The 19,003-nt window shown below is 36.2% G+C and overlaps 1 protein-coding gene across 1 annotated transcript; it reads left to right on the top strand.

Annotated features, from left to right (window-relative positions):
• The first annotated feature begins 303 nt into the window (after positions 1-303).
• LOC149080583 (armadillo repeat-containing protein 5-like) lies at positions 304-16,012 on the top strand. Its single transcript, XM_089238792.1, has 3 exons — positions 304-316; positions 10,509-10,588; positions 14,901-16,012. Exons 1-3 carry the CDS (start codon positions 304-306, stop codon positions 15,795-15,797), a joined length of 990 nt encoding a protein of 329 aa, XP_089094918.1. The 3' UTR covers positions 15,798-16,012.
• Positions 16,013-19,003: the final 2,991 nt, after the last annotated feature.

Here is a 19,003-nt window from a genome sequence, read left to right as displayed (position 1 = left end):
AGACCCCCAAGTCCCCCCCCCCTGGCTACGCCCTTGCTGCGACAGTAGTCATTATCCATTAATTACAGTTACAATACATCTGGAATGTATAGCGCATACTCAAAGGGGAAAAAACACTTTAGCTCGGGTTCTTTATGAAATAAGTACAACTACTGTATACAATATTATTATTTTTTTTTTTTTTTTTGCCCATAGGGATGGATATTTACGAAGGCGCTCTTGGAAAAAGGGTCCGAGTTTTCAAAAACTTATTTTTCCTTTAGCCCACATCGCCCCCTTATGTCCATTCGTAGCCCCCCAATCATGTCTGAAGCTGGTATAGCCCCCCTGAAGAGTCCCATCGCCCACTTTGGGGAAACACCGCTATAGAACGTCCTTTAGAACTTTTTTGTATAGACGTTGGATAAAAATGACCGACCCTAACCGTGGCTCTAGGTGCTTATACCTCTGAGATACGAAATGTGAAGAGAATAAAATTTTCATGAATTAATATTCATATATCATGAAAAGTCATGAAATTTTTTTTATCATCTGCTCGTTTTCGAGATAAATGAAAACGCAGTTTGATTTGGGTCAAACTGACCCACTCCGTGGTTTTAGTGTTAATTATTCATAGTCCATCCTATCCATTTCGTTAAAAATTTTGAACACTTCGATCATATCTCCCCGACACCTGCGCGTTCATCCAATGTAAACATATTCAGAAAATGAAGTCTCTCTTCATAACTCAAGCCTTGTGTGCCAACAAGGACACGCGTAGCTCTTCTCTGCACGCCTTCAACCAAGTCTATGTTTCTCTGTAGGTATGGTCTCCAGAACCTTACAGCATATTCCAGTCAAGGACGAACTAAGCCTCGGAAAAATGGAAGAATGACTTTAGGAGAGAACGCGAAGAGACCTTTTATAAATGAAACGAGCATTCTATTCACTTTTTTGACCACCGTCGAACAATGTTCAGAAAACCTCAGCCGCTCGTCAATGCGAATTCCCAAATCGGTGACCCTAGTTGCATCCGGTATAGTGACATCATTCAACTCGTTAGCGAAACGTGTGCTGTTCGAACCAAGATCACATTGAAATAGTGCGAAATGTAAATCTATATACAAGGTGTTCTGTAAATGGACCGACAAACTGAAAGGGTTGTTAGTAGACATCAAGAGCAACAAAAATTGCCATGGAACATGGTGTCGCAAATCACGTTGAGAGGGTGAAAATCGAGAAAAACGCATATGGATGCAATTATAATTTATATAAATGAATATCTCATTGAAAAGCTTTATATTTCCATTCAAACAAAATTGCAATTAAAAGTACTTCATTTATCTTATGACAACTAGTAATGAATAGGCCTAGGGTAATTTTGAAACACCCTCTGAAGGTTCATTAACAAACATTTTGGATAATTTTGATATTTTCATCTGGAGCAGAATTTTTATCAGTTCAAAAGAAATTCTCAGGAGTTTTATGACGTAAAATCATTTACGCCATTTAATATCACGTCATTTCATTAAGATCATCAAGTATCACGTTATTTTCTGACCTTTATTGTTCGTGGTCTTTGAAATGACGTGATTTTTTTTTTTTGACTGACTTCATTCAGAGAAAATGACCAAATTTTCACGTCATATTTGACGTCAGGCGACTACTTGGGATGGTGCAGTCAATACTCACAACGGCCGAATTTGGGAACCAGAAAATCCGCACGGTATCTTAGAGGTTCCGTTGCATTCACCAAAAGTGACGGTATGGTGTGGATTTACTGCATCATTCATTCTCGGTCCCTACTTCTACGAGGAGTTACGTTTTACAGGTCCAGTGACCAGTGCCGTCTTAACGCATGGGCCCACCCGGGCACGGCCCGGGGGCCTCACAAAAATGAGATCCGGTTGAAATTTTCTAGGATTTACCAGGTAGGGCCTCCGAAAAACCACTTGGCTCGGGGGCCCCTAATACTCTTAAGACGACCCTGTCAATGACATATTCGATCACCGGGAAGCGATATGCATTGCTGTTACAGAACAAAATTGTTCCGGCTTTGCGAGCACGTCACTGCCTTGCAGACACAATCTTTATGCAAGACGGAGCTCCTGCACACACTGCAGTGTGTGTTGAGAATTTCTTAAAACACATTTTACTACAGAAGAACGTGTGATCAGCCGGCACGAGTCAGGGGGGCCCGTGAAAAGATCTTTTTGATTTTTTTTTCTTTCAGATATGTCCCATAGGAAAATAGACAGGACTCTTTAATATCAATCATATCAATTTGTACTCGTATGGACGGATAGCTTGAACTACGTACCTTAGATCTCATTGAAATTTCTTTTAACTATACACGTGTACAAGTAAACGAAAAAAAACCCCGCAAACAAAGAAAAGAACATTGTACATGGACCCCCCCCCCCACCCCCGGCTCTCATGGCAGTCGTTCTCCTAGGCAGGAAGAAGAAAAGACATTGTGATAGTCATATGGCTACTGAGACGTCAAGGACACCAGCATTTTGTGTGTCCTCAGAACCACTAGAATAATTTACCTAGTCGTCGAGCGTGTGTAGGGACCTACAGGGCTACCGCGCGACCCCTGCTGTTTCAGTTCGTAGAAGGCCATAATGTCTCGATAGAATGAAAATTGGAGTGAACAGACGTCGTATTCCACAGTGAAATTGCCTTTGGGTGCCGATAAAGCACATGAACCCCCCCCCTCCCAACAACCTGGAACAGGGGCCCGTAGGCTGCGCTCTTCAGCGGACCCCCTCTATAGTGAACTAATAGTGTGGAAAAAAGACAAAAAATGACAAGAATGGTCCAGGCCTGAAGCTCCGCCAGCCCCACTCTCGTGGGCGGGTTACGATACTGAGACAGCTTTGCCGCAAGCTTTTGTATACAGTGGATCCCGCATTACTTTTTCCTCCTTGGGTCCTGCGACTCTCTGGTGCCAACTCTTATTACTGATACTCATAGAGATTTCTCGTTTAAAGCGTTTTCCCGCAAAAAGTATTGTACGAAATGGCTGTAATGACGTGTGTACTGAATCACGTGATTTCGCTCACGGCCCCTCTAGTAACAACCACCCTCTCCCAGTCCGAACAAATCAAGGGGTTTTTTCCTTGCTTCTAAAAAAGAAGGCTATATTCCGCATCGGCCTTTTTTATTCGCTGTACTGTCTTGAGTGAGGACACATCTCCCCTCAAAACTTCTATTCACAGACGATATTGTTGAACAGAAAAATATTTACGGTTCGCGTCTGCAAAAATACAGTTGTTCGAAATCTTTTAGTAAAATAGTTGAACGAGTTTGCGTGCATAAAGGATTAATTTTTTTCCCACGTGGATGAATCCTACGGTTCTAGCCCAAAAGAACGGTAAGCAAAACTAAAAATTTGAATTTTTGTTAAATTTTTATTTTGAGCATTAAGAGTTAACTATAATAAATCTATGTCAGAAGAGTTTGGCCCTGCATCGAGGCCAGTTGCGATGTTTATTGAATTGTGTTTCATAAAGTTTAAAAACGATTATTTTTAATAGGGCATATCTACATATTACAGAGTAACCTCGTTCACACGTCACTCAGTTATACGACTTTCATGTTTATACGACGTTTAACTTGGGTAGCAATTGGTAACAATACATTTTAAACAACAATACAACAAATACATTTTAATGTTAAAATATTTCATTCATTTATTTAACGTAAAACCTCAATTATTCGACGTTTTCACTTCGACTAAAACTCGGAAACTTTTGAAAAAAGAAAAACGTAATTTATATCCATCAAATGCGCACAAAATTTTTGTATGCAGTGAAAAAGCGTTGCTGCAACAGTTCTAGCATATTGTCACCGCAACATAAATTTTAGGCTGATTGCTGACGCATACGAAAATTTCCAGTGAGATGGCTGATGACCATTTATAGTGGACACTTAGGTGATTTGTTTATTGCCTCTTTCTGAGAATACACAGATGTGGAGAGTCCCGAAGAAATGGGTTTCAATTGTTTTGACAGCCATATGACCTTTCAGAATTTTTTCTCTCCCTATGTTTTCAACGTTATCCCGAGAGGGTGAGAAAGTCTGCTGTAAGCATTTGGGGGGTACAGGTCTGCCGAAAATAGGTACATATGCACAGCCAGTGGCGTCGGAGCCGGGGGTGCTGTGGGTGCTCGAGCACCCGCGGAAGTTTTTTAGAACGGGTTCCAGCACCCACAGAATTGATTCAAAAATCGAAATTTCCTACATGAATCTCAAGACGGGCACCCACAGGTTCTTTCTTTCGATGTGATGCTTTGGTTGCTGACAGGGCCGTCTTAAGAGCATCATGGGCCTTCGGGCCAATTGACTTTTCTGAGGCCCAACCTAGAGAATTATCGAAAATTTCAATTGCTTCCCAGTTTTGTGAGCCCCCCCCCCTCTTCTCTTGAGACCCCCGGGCCGTGCTCGGGTGGTTCCATGCGTTCAGACGGCACTGCTTGCTAACTGTGTCAAATTCGTCGTTCGTAATGTCGGAAAAACAAAAAACGCTCTCTAAAAAAACTGGAAATTTTGGAAGAATTCAAGAATTTTAAATTGATAACGAAAGTTCATCTTGCAAACAGGCCCGCCATTTAGGGGGGCGAACGCCCCCCCCCCCTGGCTTTTGAAAATACACTAAAAATGGTATATATATATACAAATATATATATACATACATTGAGTACACGTGTTTTCCCCCCGGAAGAATCCCCCCCCCCCTGAAAAAAGTTGCAAATCAGTTGAATATGCTCATTTCAACTTTTTGAAACGATTATAAAGTAGAGAAACAACCAAAGAGCAAGCTCCTGATTGAAAATCATCTACTGCCAAAAAAAAAATTCCAAGATGAGGAAAGTCGAAAAGATTTTGTTGCAATTTTGTACTCAATGTCGTGTCCCAAAAGTAATGTTGTGCCAAATTTTATTTCTTTAAATGATTTGAAATGTGATTTAATTTCCTCTCAAGTATGAAATATTTTTTTAGAACAGAATTGGAATGCAATTAAACACATAAAATTTTATAACATTTTATATGTATGAGGGGGGGGGTAATTTTTTAAAAAGGCCGTTATATTCACTTCGACTTATACATAAAACGTTTTATGAAACGTTTTGACTCGGCCTCTTGAACGTCGTATAAACGACTGTAACAGAATTGTAAAGTTGCTCAGTTGAATAGATGAAGTGAACATAAATATTTGTATTATTTCAGTTCACACACACACAATTATTCTGGCCGGTGCTTCAACCAAGGCCAATGAAAATAGTTTTCAGTATTATTACTTTAACTCTTTAATTCACTAAATTTATTTATTATTTTTGCACGCCTGTAGTGAATCGCCTGGCATAACGGAATCGCTTCGTTTTATCAAAAAAATCATTGCATGGAATAACTTCACGTTAGAGCAGGTCGTCTCAAACTTTTTCCACCTGAGGCGCCCTTTCCCCTATTCAATGCTTATCCGCGAGCTCCACCGGCTCTCCAGAGCTGTTTAACAAAGAATATTTTCGAAAACCTCACACCATGACAAAGGTTGGAGGCGCACATTTTGAGAACCCGTGCGTTATAGGAATAATCTTTGATGTTCTAAATTGAAGTTAAACGTTTGGATAGAAATTTTGTTTTGTGTAAAACACGTTTCAAACTGGTTCGTCATGTGTAGAGATTCTACAGTAGTTTCATTTGGTGTAGTATGAGTATACTTGCTTGCTTGGTGAACAACGAAACTATAGAGATGCGGTGGATATCTTATCTGAGAGAAACTAAGGATAAATTTGACACTGTGCATATATCTATCTATCTATCTATCTTATATATATAAAATTGATTTTCTGTCTGTGTGTGTGTATGTATGTTCTCTATACAAATCTACAATTTTAGATCGATCGTCGCCAAATTTTGCATATATACCAAATGGGACCCAACTTGAACGATAGGCTACTTTAAAATTTCGTCAGAGCAGGGCAAGTGCCCCAAATGGGCAAAAAACTGTCGGGCAACAATGGTTTTTGGACCTCAACAATCACTTTTCGAACGTTTACTTTGGTTACCGTGGTTCCCTAGCAATGCGTTTCAGACGTGTATATGCCTTTACAATGGTTTGTCACTTCTCTAATCCTGTTAGTATATGTATAATAGTTTATGCCTTTACAATGGTTGGCCACTTTTTCCATCCTCCCAGTAATGAGGCTTTTTGAGTAGACGTCATAATCATCATCCGCATCAGTTTGAGGGTCAGGCAAAGGATGATTCCCATAGAAATAAATGTTAAAATTGCCGATTTTACTGTAGAAATGCGGAAATTTGGTGGTGTTTTCCGCCCCATCAATAATTTTAAAAATTGAATAGAATTCTTGATTTTTGAAATATTGAGTTCGCTTAGAGATACGAAGCCCAGGAGATTAAATATGACGTAATTAGCCGGACCTACTTTTGAGTTGGATATTCATGCAATAACATTGATTTCAACTTTTTATTTACATCTTCTCAGGAATGAAAATTAATGTCTCCGTATTGTCTTCTAATATTTAACTGCATAAATTCATATAGTTTGAGATATTTTAAAATTAATTATGGGCCTGTAAGAAGTACATTAAAGAAATTCCACAGTTTAATTAAGCATTTTTGAAAGCTGAAACAGGCAGATGGATAACTTGAAGTTCAGGAGGGGGGGGGGGGGGATCGAAATACCTAGCTCCCCTTAAAAAAGGGTAAAAAATTCATTTCTACGTTTCTTTAAATCTAGATTTGTTTATTTCATGAATCGCGCAGGAAGTCGCCATATTGGTTAACTTGGACACGGTTTGTATGTCCCTCAAGAAAAAGAGAGGGAGATATCACGTGATCCAAAAAAGCCTCATTGAAGAAAACCCGGGCAACGCCGGGTATTTTAGGTAGTATCTATATATAATTGATTTTCTGTCTGTGTGTATGTTCTCTATACAAATCCACAATTTTAGATCGATCGTCGCCAAAATTTGGATATATACCAAACAGGGCCCGGATTGAACGATGGGCTACTTCAAAAGTTCGTCAGAGAAGGGCAGATACCCGAAATGGACCAAAAATCGTCGGGCAACAATGGTTTCTGGGCCTCAACAATCACTTTCGGAATGTTTACTTTGATTACCGTGGTTCCCTAGTAATGCATTTTACACGTGCCTTTACAATGGCTTGTAACTTCTTTAATCCTGCCAGTATTATGTATTTATTCCTTTGTAATGGTTTGCCACTTTTCTAATCCTCCCAATAAATGAAGAAAACACGGGCAGCGCCGGGTATTGTAGCTGGTATTATGCATGATAAAACTGCAGTGAAATCTCAGTATAACGATATTCTGCGGACGAAGAAAAATACCATAATAGAGGTATTATCGTTAATCGAGAAACTTTGACATTGAACTCTAGCCATCAGGGCCGCAACTAAATGCTTGATCAGCTGAGGTAAGCACATATTTTGACATTTCCCCCCCCCCCCGTAATTTTGAAGAAGAGGCTATAAAAGGTGAATTTTGCGCACTCTTCTGGTCCTGAGCAAGATACCTGCTTGTCCCCCCCCCCCAGTTGCGGCCGTGCCGACCATGGATCACGATCACCATTGGCGTATGCAAAGGGGGTTTAGGGTTCTAACCCCCCCCCCCCAGAGCCGAGATTATAGGGAAAATTATTATAAAATTATTGCAGGAAAAAAGAACGTAACCCCCTTCCCCCCACCTTCGTGAAAATGGCAATCCGCCTATGGCAATCACAAGTTTCTATGGGAAAACCATATTGCCTAACCAATTCGTTCTTTTAACTGGCCCATAGGGGAGCTCTATTGTATTGCGTAAAATTATATGCAAATCACATAATAGTCAGCCACCTCGTTGGGCAGTTTGCCTGTTGTGGCGTTGTATTTGTATTTGTATAATCATATCTCGAAATGTGATAATATTTATCACACACACCCAATTATATTTTATTATTTAGTTTAAATAGACAGTGAAACCTCGATATGACAATATTCTACGGACCAAAAAAAAATATTGTAGTAGAGAGATTAAAGAGGTAACATTATCCTCACGAGTGATCAAATTTATGCTATTGTCATTTTTTCTATATCGGCATTGTTAATATCATCGGAAAATACGCTTTTATGTATTTATTCGTTACAAAAAATTGTAATTGATTAGTTTATTTATAAAATTCACTTAGATGTGTATTGTCCCTGTACAGAAGCTTACCGCATAGTGCTTTTGTGTGTCGTACACATAGTGCAGTAATACAAATAACGTTAGCTTTCGGTGATCATTTAGTGCAAAATATTGTGGTAGCGATTTCAAAATTCTTCTAAGAATATCGGGTTATAGAGGCGTTTATCATAGTAGATGATGTCGTTGTACTGAGAGTTTAACATTAAGCCAGGAAATTCCAAACAAGGTTTGAAAAAAATATCATTGTAGATGTATTTATTATCGATTATCGTTGTAGCGATGTTTTGCTGCATATACAAATATCGTATGCAAGATTTTCTCATGGGGCGGGGGGGGGGAGGGCATTCAACATTTTTTTCTTCCCGAAAGGAATTTCTTTTTTTTTTTTTTACTGAAAAAATACACCGTAATCTTTTCTCAAGGGAGGTGCACAAAAATTTTTTTTTTTTTGGGGGGGGGGGGGGGGGGTAGGGGGCCCGCGAAAAATCCTGGCCTGGCGGCCCGGCACTAGCATGTGGGGGCCATGGCCGGCACTTCCCTAATCTATGGCATCCCCGATCCCCGGACCTTAATCCATGCGATTTTTGGCTTTGGGGGCATTTGAAACGTCTGGTAAGTCGTTACAATCCAAGAACTTTACTTGACCTTAAAGGCAGCATTTCACGCCACGTGCTGAACATTTCCTCGCATACACTTCGGTCAGTCGTGGAACATGCCATCTTGCTATTTCACATGGCATCTGAAAATGATGGCCATCATGTGGAACATGTTTTGTTGCAGTAACAATTGTAAAAGTGTTTAAGAATTGTTGAAATTATAAACGTTTGCCTAAATGTGTCATTTCTTAATAAAATGCCCTCTGGTGGCAACATGTGCAACTAATTTTTTTCCCTCTGAAACAAATTCCCATCACTTCATGAAGTCCTCCACAAAATTTCACACTTTTCTGATGACTGGTTTCGCCTGTAGGCTACTTTAAAATAGGGCCTTTTAATTATGGATGCCCTATATATATAACAGCTTTATTGGTGTATGGCAGCGGTTCTCAACCTTTCTGGACACACTTTCCGGTGTATAATTTCTATGGCGGAGCCGTAGGCCTATTTTTTATTTATTTATCGAAGTTACTAACATTTTTATTATTCAAAAATATTAATAATTATTTTTTTTTCAAATTTAGTTTTTTTGTTTTTTATTTTTATTTTCCTCGAGCGGCCGAGGAGCCCCTGGGAGTTCACACGGAGCCCTTAGGACTCCGCGGAGCACTGGTTGACAACCACTGGTGTATGGTATTAAACGATTCACATTGAAATTTTGGTCTTGGGAATTTTAACGTCAATTTCTTTATTTATTTCCCTAATTTTATTCACTACATTATTGCATTTATATCAACATCAGACATCAGTAGTCTATACGTATTGATCTTGAGTTTATTATTGACTAGCTATTGCGCGACCTGCGGCTTCGCTCGCTTGGATTTGGTAATTTGAAAATTGCTTGGTGATGTTTCCTTCCAATAACATTTGAATCACTCACGACCCCCTTGGGTATTGCATTTCCAGAAATCCCGTCTTGGGGCGAGTCTCTATATTATAAAATATAATACTGACTGAATTTCATATTTATAGCTTCCAGCGGTTTGGGCTCAGCGATGATTGCCCCATATAACTTTTGAACCCCCCCCCCCCTTACAGTATGAATTTTGAAAAATCCATCGTTAATGAGTTTTCACATTACAAAATAAAACTACTGACCAAATTTCATATTTATGGCTTCGGTGATTGCAGCTCAGCGATGGGTGTCACCTTAAATCTCGTGACGTCACTGAAGAAGACCATTTCACCTATTGACATTGGATATAGCACGTCAACGCATGCGATATCTTTACCTTTTTTTGCAGTATATCCAATGGCACTAGGATAAATGGCCTTCTTCATTGACGTCACAAGCTTCGTGCGGAGGTGGTGTTGGGCAAGCGTGCATTTTGACGCCCCCTTGTAATGTTGAAGGAGAGGTTTCAGAATGAAATTTTCGCCCCCTCGAGTCTAGCGCCCGGGCTACGAGACCTGCCTACTTCCCCCCTAGTTGCGGCCCTTCTTGTTTTCAGAAATGTTGAGAAACACTGGTATAAACTACTGCTTTTCATAAGCCAGATTATTGTCAAACTGTAGTTCGTACGTGGTTTCCTAGAAGGCAGCACAAGTTTAAATATTTTGGGCTACTTTTTGGCTACTTTTGAGGATGATTTGGCTGGAAATTTTTTTAAGGATCTAGCAACTCTATTCCTATCAGTCCAGGCCGTTATTATAATAAGTAAACATTTATGAAGCTGTCACCAAATCGGGAGCCCTGTGTAATTATTATTGTAAGCTGTCACCAAACTCTTTCTTATTTGTAAGTGTAAAATTATGTAATATAATGTTCATAATTAATTGAAGCAGGCAGTTGCTGTGTATTGTCTAGAATATGGATAGTGATTTTCTCTCAAGTGTTGAAACACTTCAAATGACTGTTAAATGTAAAGTTTATATTTTGAGTTCACTTTAAGCATCATTTTTTTTAGGTACTATTCTAGGGTTAATGATACCTATAAGAACTAGAAGTCTTAGACGTATAGGTACCATTCTAGAGTTAAACATATATTAAGGAAAGTGTAATGTATAAATTATAACTGTTTACACCAACTGGATCACATGCTCAATTCAAATCAGTGTAAATATATACAATCTTATTCGGAAAGTGTTTATCATTGCAGGAAAAAGACAATGTGTCAAATTGATTTTCGGTAATTATTTCTACAATGCTCAAAGTTCTCCTTGGTGATTGGATGGGATTGGTGGTGCCCATCATACTTGAAACATGGGTGCATGTAGTAACTGTGAATTCTATCATAAAACTAAGAACAACTCCAAATCTTGCTCACCAGAATAAGGTTTGAGCAGTTTTTTATTTTGTTTATCACATTGGTGACCAACATTTGCTAACCCATACCACTATCAAGACCACAATTGTGGCATATGCTACTCTTTGAATTTTCATTAAAAAGAAAAAGTTCTTTATATAACTTGCTGGAGCTTGGCAAATTCCAAGTGGACTAAAAAATTTACATTGGTGTCCAATGTTTCCTGTATGGGTAAATTCCCAATATATGTTTATTTCTTATGGTATATCGCTGTGTGTTTTTTTATAATTATTTTTAATCACCAGACCTAGTTTGGTGCAATTTAGTAGGGTTAGCCTACTGGCAGGACTATAGAAGCAAATGTATGAAATCATGTGATTTTCATGAGAAAAATCCCCCCCCCCCTCTGGCTGTGCCCAGGTAGATCCATACGTTGAGACCACTCTGCATATCACTGTTTTGGCGGTGGTTAAAAAATTTTTGAGAAAAAATGATACCATATATTAGAAAATAACCCCTGTAAGTGATTATTAAATTAGAGTCTCAGTACAACACAAAATTTTTAAAATTTATTTTTGTCACTTTTTTTATGTTGCTGACAAAAAGTCAAGAAAAAATAACTTTAGACTATTTTTTTGAAGAATCTGGCTTAGTTCTAGAAAAATTTATTGTATGCTTGAATATTTTTTCTATTTGCCCAGCCCTGGTACCATGGCCCCCACATCCTGATGCGGGGCCCCTAGGATGGGACCTTTGGCGGGCCCCTTTATAGTGAATTTATGACGTGAAAAACAAAAAAATGATGATAATCGTCCCAGGCTCGAGCCCTGTCAGCCTCCCCCTTGTGGGGGCCATGCCTGGTACATACAGTTGAATCTCTAGGTGGATACCATTAGGACCAAAAGCACAATAACTACTTCACCGGCATTAAAATTTGAACTCTGGCAACAATAAAATTTTAACAGCTTCAATGTTAAGTTCTGTTTTCATTTTCTTTTTTTTTTCTGGAAAATACTTTATAGAAGTGTTTCAAGCCAGAGGTCATTGAGTGGGTTTTTTTTGTAACATTTCTCATCCTATTTCGTTCATCTCTTAGTAGAAGAAACAACCTTTCTGTGTGTGCATAATAATTGTTGCTGAGTGAACAATGACATTCTTAAGACTGGTATGGTTTTCTTTCAGATCTTTGTTTCCAGACTGCATATTTCATTCATGTCCCCAGATGAAAATTTTAAATTTTTTGTATTATTCTCAGACTTTAGTAATTACACATAAAAAATTCAAAAAATATAGGTACCAATACCAATTTTTTTTTTATCAGCATGGCATTCATCAAGCCCTGATTTACTTTCGATATATTTCAAGAAAATTTTTGTTCATTTTTTCAATGTAAGTGCTATTAAATGATCACTCACTTTTGAGTAGTTAAATTTTTGTTAAATAGAATAAAAGAATAAAAATGATAACCTGTGGGGTGGCATACCTATTTTGCTTGAAATTTAACTATCTAATGTGTTGGTGGTTTAAGTTATTGCAAAGTTTGAGAATTTTTTGTCATTTTCTTTGTAGGTAGCTAGAATGGGGTTCTGACTATTTTGAAGCGCAGTTTGCTATGTTTCAATTCTTCATTAATATTGTTGCGTATATTTTTTATAAAAGTTTTTCTTGTTTTTATATAAAAATTTAACCTCTTCTTGAAATAAAATGTGTGATGAGAAGTGAGTTATAAACTTGTTACTCTCTGTGCCAGCTACTAAATTGCAACTTCTTTCTTTAATTTTTTGGACAGAGTATAGCTCAGATGACAGTATATATTGTATGAATAAAATCTTTATGGCTGCCAAAAAGTGTTTTTCAGAAAAAGAATTGGTAGTCGGTTTGAAAAGTAATGATCTTTCGATTGTATATAAATGTCTTGTTAATGTCAAAACTTTCTCTAAAAATCCACGGAAAATGATTTCACTGACTAAACTTGGTGCAATGAGGATTATTGTTTCATATTTGGAGCATCCCTCTATGTGTGTGATTTCTTTAAGCATAGTAGCTGACTGTTGCCTAGATTCTTATCTTTGTGGTATTGTTATAGATAACGATGCTGTATTACCTTTGGTTCGTCTGATCAGAAACTTTCCAAATGATGATATTGTGAGTCGTGCTTGCAGAGCTATAGGAAATATAGGTATTTCCAACAGAGGTCTTACAGTCATTCATAAACATTGTCCTGTTGCTGCTGTACTTAAAATCTTGACATCAACAGATAACATAATTTCTATACAAACTTCATTGCGAGCGTTGAGAATTCTAAACAGAGATAGTAAAACACACATTCATATTCTAGTTAGTGAGAATGCATATGTTATAGTTTCAAAGTTTCTGAATTCAGATGATGTAAGTATTGTACTGTGTGCTGTAAAAACTATGGCTACTCTTACTCAGGCAGTGAATGCTGCTCTTGTTTCTCAAATTAATAAAAGTGAAATGATTGTATTATTACATAAATTATATTACAATTCTGATACAAATATTAGTGAGTATGCTCTTACCTGTTTATCAAACCTAACTAAATACCCTGAGCTTGTGAGCAAATCTACTCTAGAACTTTTTATCCATGCTGCAAAGAATGATAAAACTTCTAAATGTGCAATTTTATGTTTGTGCTTTTGCAGTAGAATCTTTTCAGCATGCTATTATATAACTTCATTGGGTGGCATACCTATTTTGCTTGATGCTTTACAGAATAAAAAATTTGAATTAATGCATAGAAATGTTTTACTAGCATTGGCAATTCTTTGCACAAGAATTAGAAAAGTTGCTGTATTTCAAGAACTTCATGTAGTTCCAGTTATAATGGAAAGATTGAATTCATTCAATATGGCAAATATAAAAATTCATTCTGAAAAAAATGTGATTTCTCCATGCCAGAATTTTTCTTCATTAAAAGATGAAAAAATTAATGTTAAAGTAGTTGATGTAATGCATAAAAACTCTTTTGTTCCAGACTCATCAGAAGTTTCTATTTCTGATGTTCATTCTGATTGTGTTTATTCTGAACAATTGCTAAGTACTTGTCCTCAGAGTTCCAATTATTGTGATAACCCAAACTCTTTCAGAACATACAAAAGCTCTATAGATGTCCCTAAAGATTCTTTAGTTGTTGATAATAGTGGCAATATAAATGAAAAAAGAAAGCATCAATTTAGTAATCCATCATCCAAATGTTGTTGTGTAGATGTTGGTAGTACAAATGACAGCTTTCAAGGAGTTTGTAAGCATGATTCTAAAATGCAAGAAAAAGCCAAGTTGTCTACAAAGTCCTGTTTGCACATCCCTCCCGAAAATATTAAGTTGCGTAATATAATGGGAAGCAGCATGCATGTTTCATTATCGAAAGATTTAAGCTGTGAGAGAAACTATTTTCCTTTATTATTTGAATCTCAAGCTCATAAGCCATCTGAATATATATTAGAATACATTAAAAGGTTGATGATTGATTGGGAAAGACCATGTGGTAAAGCATATTCGGATGCAACTTTAAACACCTATCATTTACCAGAAGATCACTTGCTTTTCATAACTATTTGGCATATATTAACCCTGATTCAAAATCACTCTAATTTGAAACTTTTATCTGGTTTTAAATTTTCCATTATTTTGGACTACATTATGCTATCTCCTTGTCCTAACCTAAAAGCGCTTGAGCTATTGTATATACTTGTTTCTAATAATGTTTTCTTTGAGCTTCTGATTCTCAGTGATTTCTATGGGTATATAGATAAAGTTTTAAATCCTATTCATCCTCTAAAGTCATGTAGCTCATGTGATAAATTGCAAGCAGTGAAGGAAAATCTCATTACTTGTGGCAGGAAGATAGCTCAGTTACCTTTTTGTATTGGAGTGCTGCAACATATTCTATATAATTCAAACTGTGATCATAAACTTAATTGCTTATATGCTATTAGTAAGCTTCTTATTGATAAACGAATGCTGTACAAAGTCCTTATTGAAAGCAATGGTTTGTCTAATATATTTGAATTTTTGAAAGTTGATGAAATTAATATTTTTGAAAGATCAGCTTTTGTTCTCTCTACTTTATCTACTGTCATTTTGAAAAAATGTTCATATGACTTCAAATTATTGGACCCTTCATCTGATTGTTGCCAATATCAGTCATCAACCTATGATGTTGAATTTGTTTTTGATGATGGAAGCAAAGCTCTAGGTGTAAAATCTGTTTTAATTCATAATTCAGAATATTTTAAAAGTTTGTTGGATGGTAATTACATCGAGTCATCCCAAAAATGTATAGCTCTTCCATATGTATCAAGTAATGTTTTCATGTTTTTGATGCATTTATTACATGGATGTAAAGAAAACAGTTGTTTATTTGTTAAAAAAATGAATTTAATAGAATCTGCAGAAGTTTTGGAAGCATGCGAACGTTTTCTATTGTGCTATTTAAAATCATATGTTGAGAAGTTCATGATGCTAAACATGTGTATGAATCATGCAGCATCTATTTACAGGCAAGTTCAGTTGCATAGTCCTGAATTTTCAAAAACTATTTTGAGTTATGTATTGCAAAAAGGGTTATCTGATCTTGGAGCTTATTTCACATGTTTGCAAACATTGTTGCATGCAAATGAAGAAAATATCATTAATCAAATAAGACAACTTATCAGTAATGCATTAATGACAGAATAAATTTGACATGAACTTTTTTGTTAACTAATGATATCGAAGCAATTTTATGTCGGTCACATGTAGTTTATATTTTTGATGTATTGGAAGTTCACCACACAAGTTACCATTTTCTTTCAAATCTTAGTGTTTTGTAATGAATGTTCATATGTATATAAGATGAAACTATAATATGTATATTTGTCTTAATAAATTTCCACTTTCAAAATGCCAAGCAATTTTGAATACATGGTTGTTGCTGGCTTTTAATAGCTTGTAATTTGGCTAATCAGACAAAAAACCCCTAATACAATAGCTATTGGAAGTAGAGATCATAGAATATTTTAATTTTTTTTATTTCAGTTTAGAATAAAAACCCAAAACATGTTTTTATAAATTTTAGATTCTTGTCATTACATTGACAAAAGTATGGTATTTGAAAATATGTCAGAGAAAAGGGTACTAAATAAATGTTATCAGGAGGGCAATATCAAATAGTTTTGTTCATTTTGAAACCTCAAAAACAAGATTTGAGTGACAAAAATTTCATGGTTTCACGCCAACTATGTACTTAGATGCAATCTTCCTTCCTTTATCCCAGAACAGTTAAGGTAAGCCCTTAAAGTATGCTGGCTAAAAAATGAACACGGCAGAATAAAATGGAACTCTTCAATGTACAATGCTTAGTTTAAAATTATTAGGCACTCTTCCAAGAATTAGACTTTCAAAGACTTCAGAGTAGATTTCTGGAACACTTGAAAAACAAATCTCTTGTATAGCAACAATCAAGTGACACAGATGAGCATCATTTCAAAGTATTTTATCACTTGATGGCCACACCTAGTCAGAAAAACCAGGTTGGTGTTTTCCTTAATACCTATACGTTATGGTAAATGTGATAAATCTGGTTATTATACATAATTATAGAGCATTTTGGCAAGCTTTTTTTATAAATTGTCACATTTATCAGTGATTATGTATAATCTCCGGCTATGGCCACAGAATACTGGAAGGTTGTTATGCAAAATATATTTTTTTGCAAGGCCCTTATTCAACTTGGTCCTGCCCCAGTTTGTATTGGTAGGCATGATAAATCGTTAATTTATTACTTAAATTTACCAGACTCAAAAATTCAGTGTTATGTTTAAAAACATTGCAATAGAAATAACCTTTTGGGCGAGGTAATACAACAAAAACAAACTAAAGAAAACAGGTAGACTTATTTCAGAACTATAATCAAGTTCTTCAGTAGCCTGAATTCAAAATTGTGAAAAACTTTTTTCTGCACGATTCCTTGTGAACAACTAATATAGAAAAGTGTTTTGTTTTGGGGGATCAGACAAATATATATGTAAAAGATTTATATAGAACGTTTGAATTTTTGTGACTTGTCAATTTTTGAACGTTATGTGCCAAACCACCAACGCAAGTAAAATTCCTTTCCAGCAGAGGGTTGCAGGCTTTTTAAAAAACTGAAATATTCAATCCCATTTCAATAGCCTTCTTTCACGATCAGCGCTTTATCTCTTTATGAAGAGTAATATAACTTTGTTGATATAGTGAGCAAAATTATTAAAAAAAGTCACAAATTCATTATCAGATTTGTAGGGTTATCCAAATGAGATCTATTTGAAAAATTTTTTTTACAAAACACTTTTTTGCCAAAATTTAATTTGTTCTCCATTAACAAATTCTGTTGCTTTTAGTCAGATTACATCATTAGCACCACGCCAAAACCACGAAAGTACAAAATTTTACTTTTGAGAATAGCGTATTTAAAAAGGTTTGACAATGTCTAAAAAAAATAAATCAGGATTTCAATATCAGGTAAAAGAAAAATCTTAAAGGTTGAAGCTAAACCTTTAAGATTTTTCTTTTACCTGGCATTGAAATCACAGAACCTTCAAAAATGAAGTATTCTGAAAAGTAAATTTTTGCACTTTAGTGGTTTTGGCGTGGTCCTGACATATTGATCAATAAAACAGGACAATATTTTAATCATGAAAGATGTAAACATGGTAGCTTGATGGAGACTAGTGGAAACTAAAATAATGATACAATCAGAAATTTTAATCATTTTATGAATTGACATTCAAAATAATTAGTGATTTGATTTTTACTATTGATTACTCATCCAGTCATATTTTGTGCTAAATTAATGTTGCAATGAAGATTTTTAATTTCCTTTTGACATTTCACTGAGAAATGTTAATTTATCTTTTTACAAAAAAGGTTTTCACAACTTAGAAATTTATTTCAGCCTAGCCCTACATGATTCACATTAAAAGTCTTTTTTTCGGGACCCCTCGTAGCAGTGACGAACTTCAGGATTTTTCCATCCCCTTACATTTAGTTTAATTTTCTTTCAAAAAATGCCCTTAAGCTTTCAATTTTCAAAATGAAAGCCATCTCTTCACTGTTTGTTCTATAGTTTTGAAAAATGTTTCACGTGCATATAGTCGTAACATAAATGAGATGCCAAAATTTTTAAACTTTCTTAGACTTTATGACTCATCAATTTCATTCAACAAGCTTATAAGGAAGTTCTTATACAAGGAGACAGATATCCTGATTTGTATTTCTTAAAAAGGGGCCATTCAAGTATTACGTGAGCAAAATTTTGACCAATTTGACCCCCCCGCCCCTTGTCAGCAAAATTTAGGATTCAGAGCTGATGACTAACGTATATTGGTGGGATTAGAGACATACACCCCCCCCCCCTCCACGACCAAATTTTAATGCAAAAAAAAATTTTTTTTTGAAATTTCGGAAGACAATACCTTTATATGTTATAATCAATTTCTGTTAATTTGAAGGCTATGAACTCAAAATTTATCTTTAATAAATTCATTGCGACCCATCCTCTCAGCCATATGATTTGCATAAAGGGCCTTGGCCTGCCCTCCTCAAACATAATTTGGTAAAAATGAACTAAGCGGCACATTTTCAGATCACTTAAATGACCCGGGACAGTTCCAGAACACTTAAGTGATCCATGACACATTTAGAGATCCTTGAGTGACATGTGATGTAATTTTAGAGCACTTAAGTGCGGTTCTACATCACTCAAGTTACCCGCGGCACATTTTCAGATTATTTGTGATCCACGCTGCATATATTTATGGAGCACTTGAGTGATGCGTGGCACTTAAGCGGCTGGTTCATATTTCCAGAGCACTTGGATCCACGAAACATTTAGAGATCACAAAGTGGCTCTGTAGGGCACTTAT

This window comes from Pholcus phalangioides, unplaced genomic scaffold (genome assembly GCF_987345545.1).
Source record: "Pholcus phalangioides strain wild (caught in Gottingen) unplaced genomic scaffold, Ppha-v1.0 ptg000011l_1, whole genome shotgun sequence".
NCBI lineage: Eukaryota > Metazoa > Arthropoda > Arachnida > Araneae > Pholcidae > Pholcus > Pholcus phalangioides.
The sequence above is the reverse complement of the archived record's forward strand: the minus strand, read 5'-3'. Positions and strand labels throughout refer to the sequence as shown.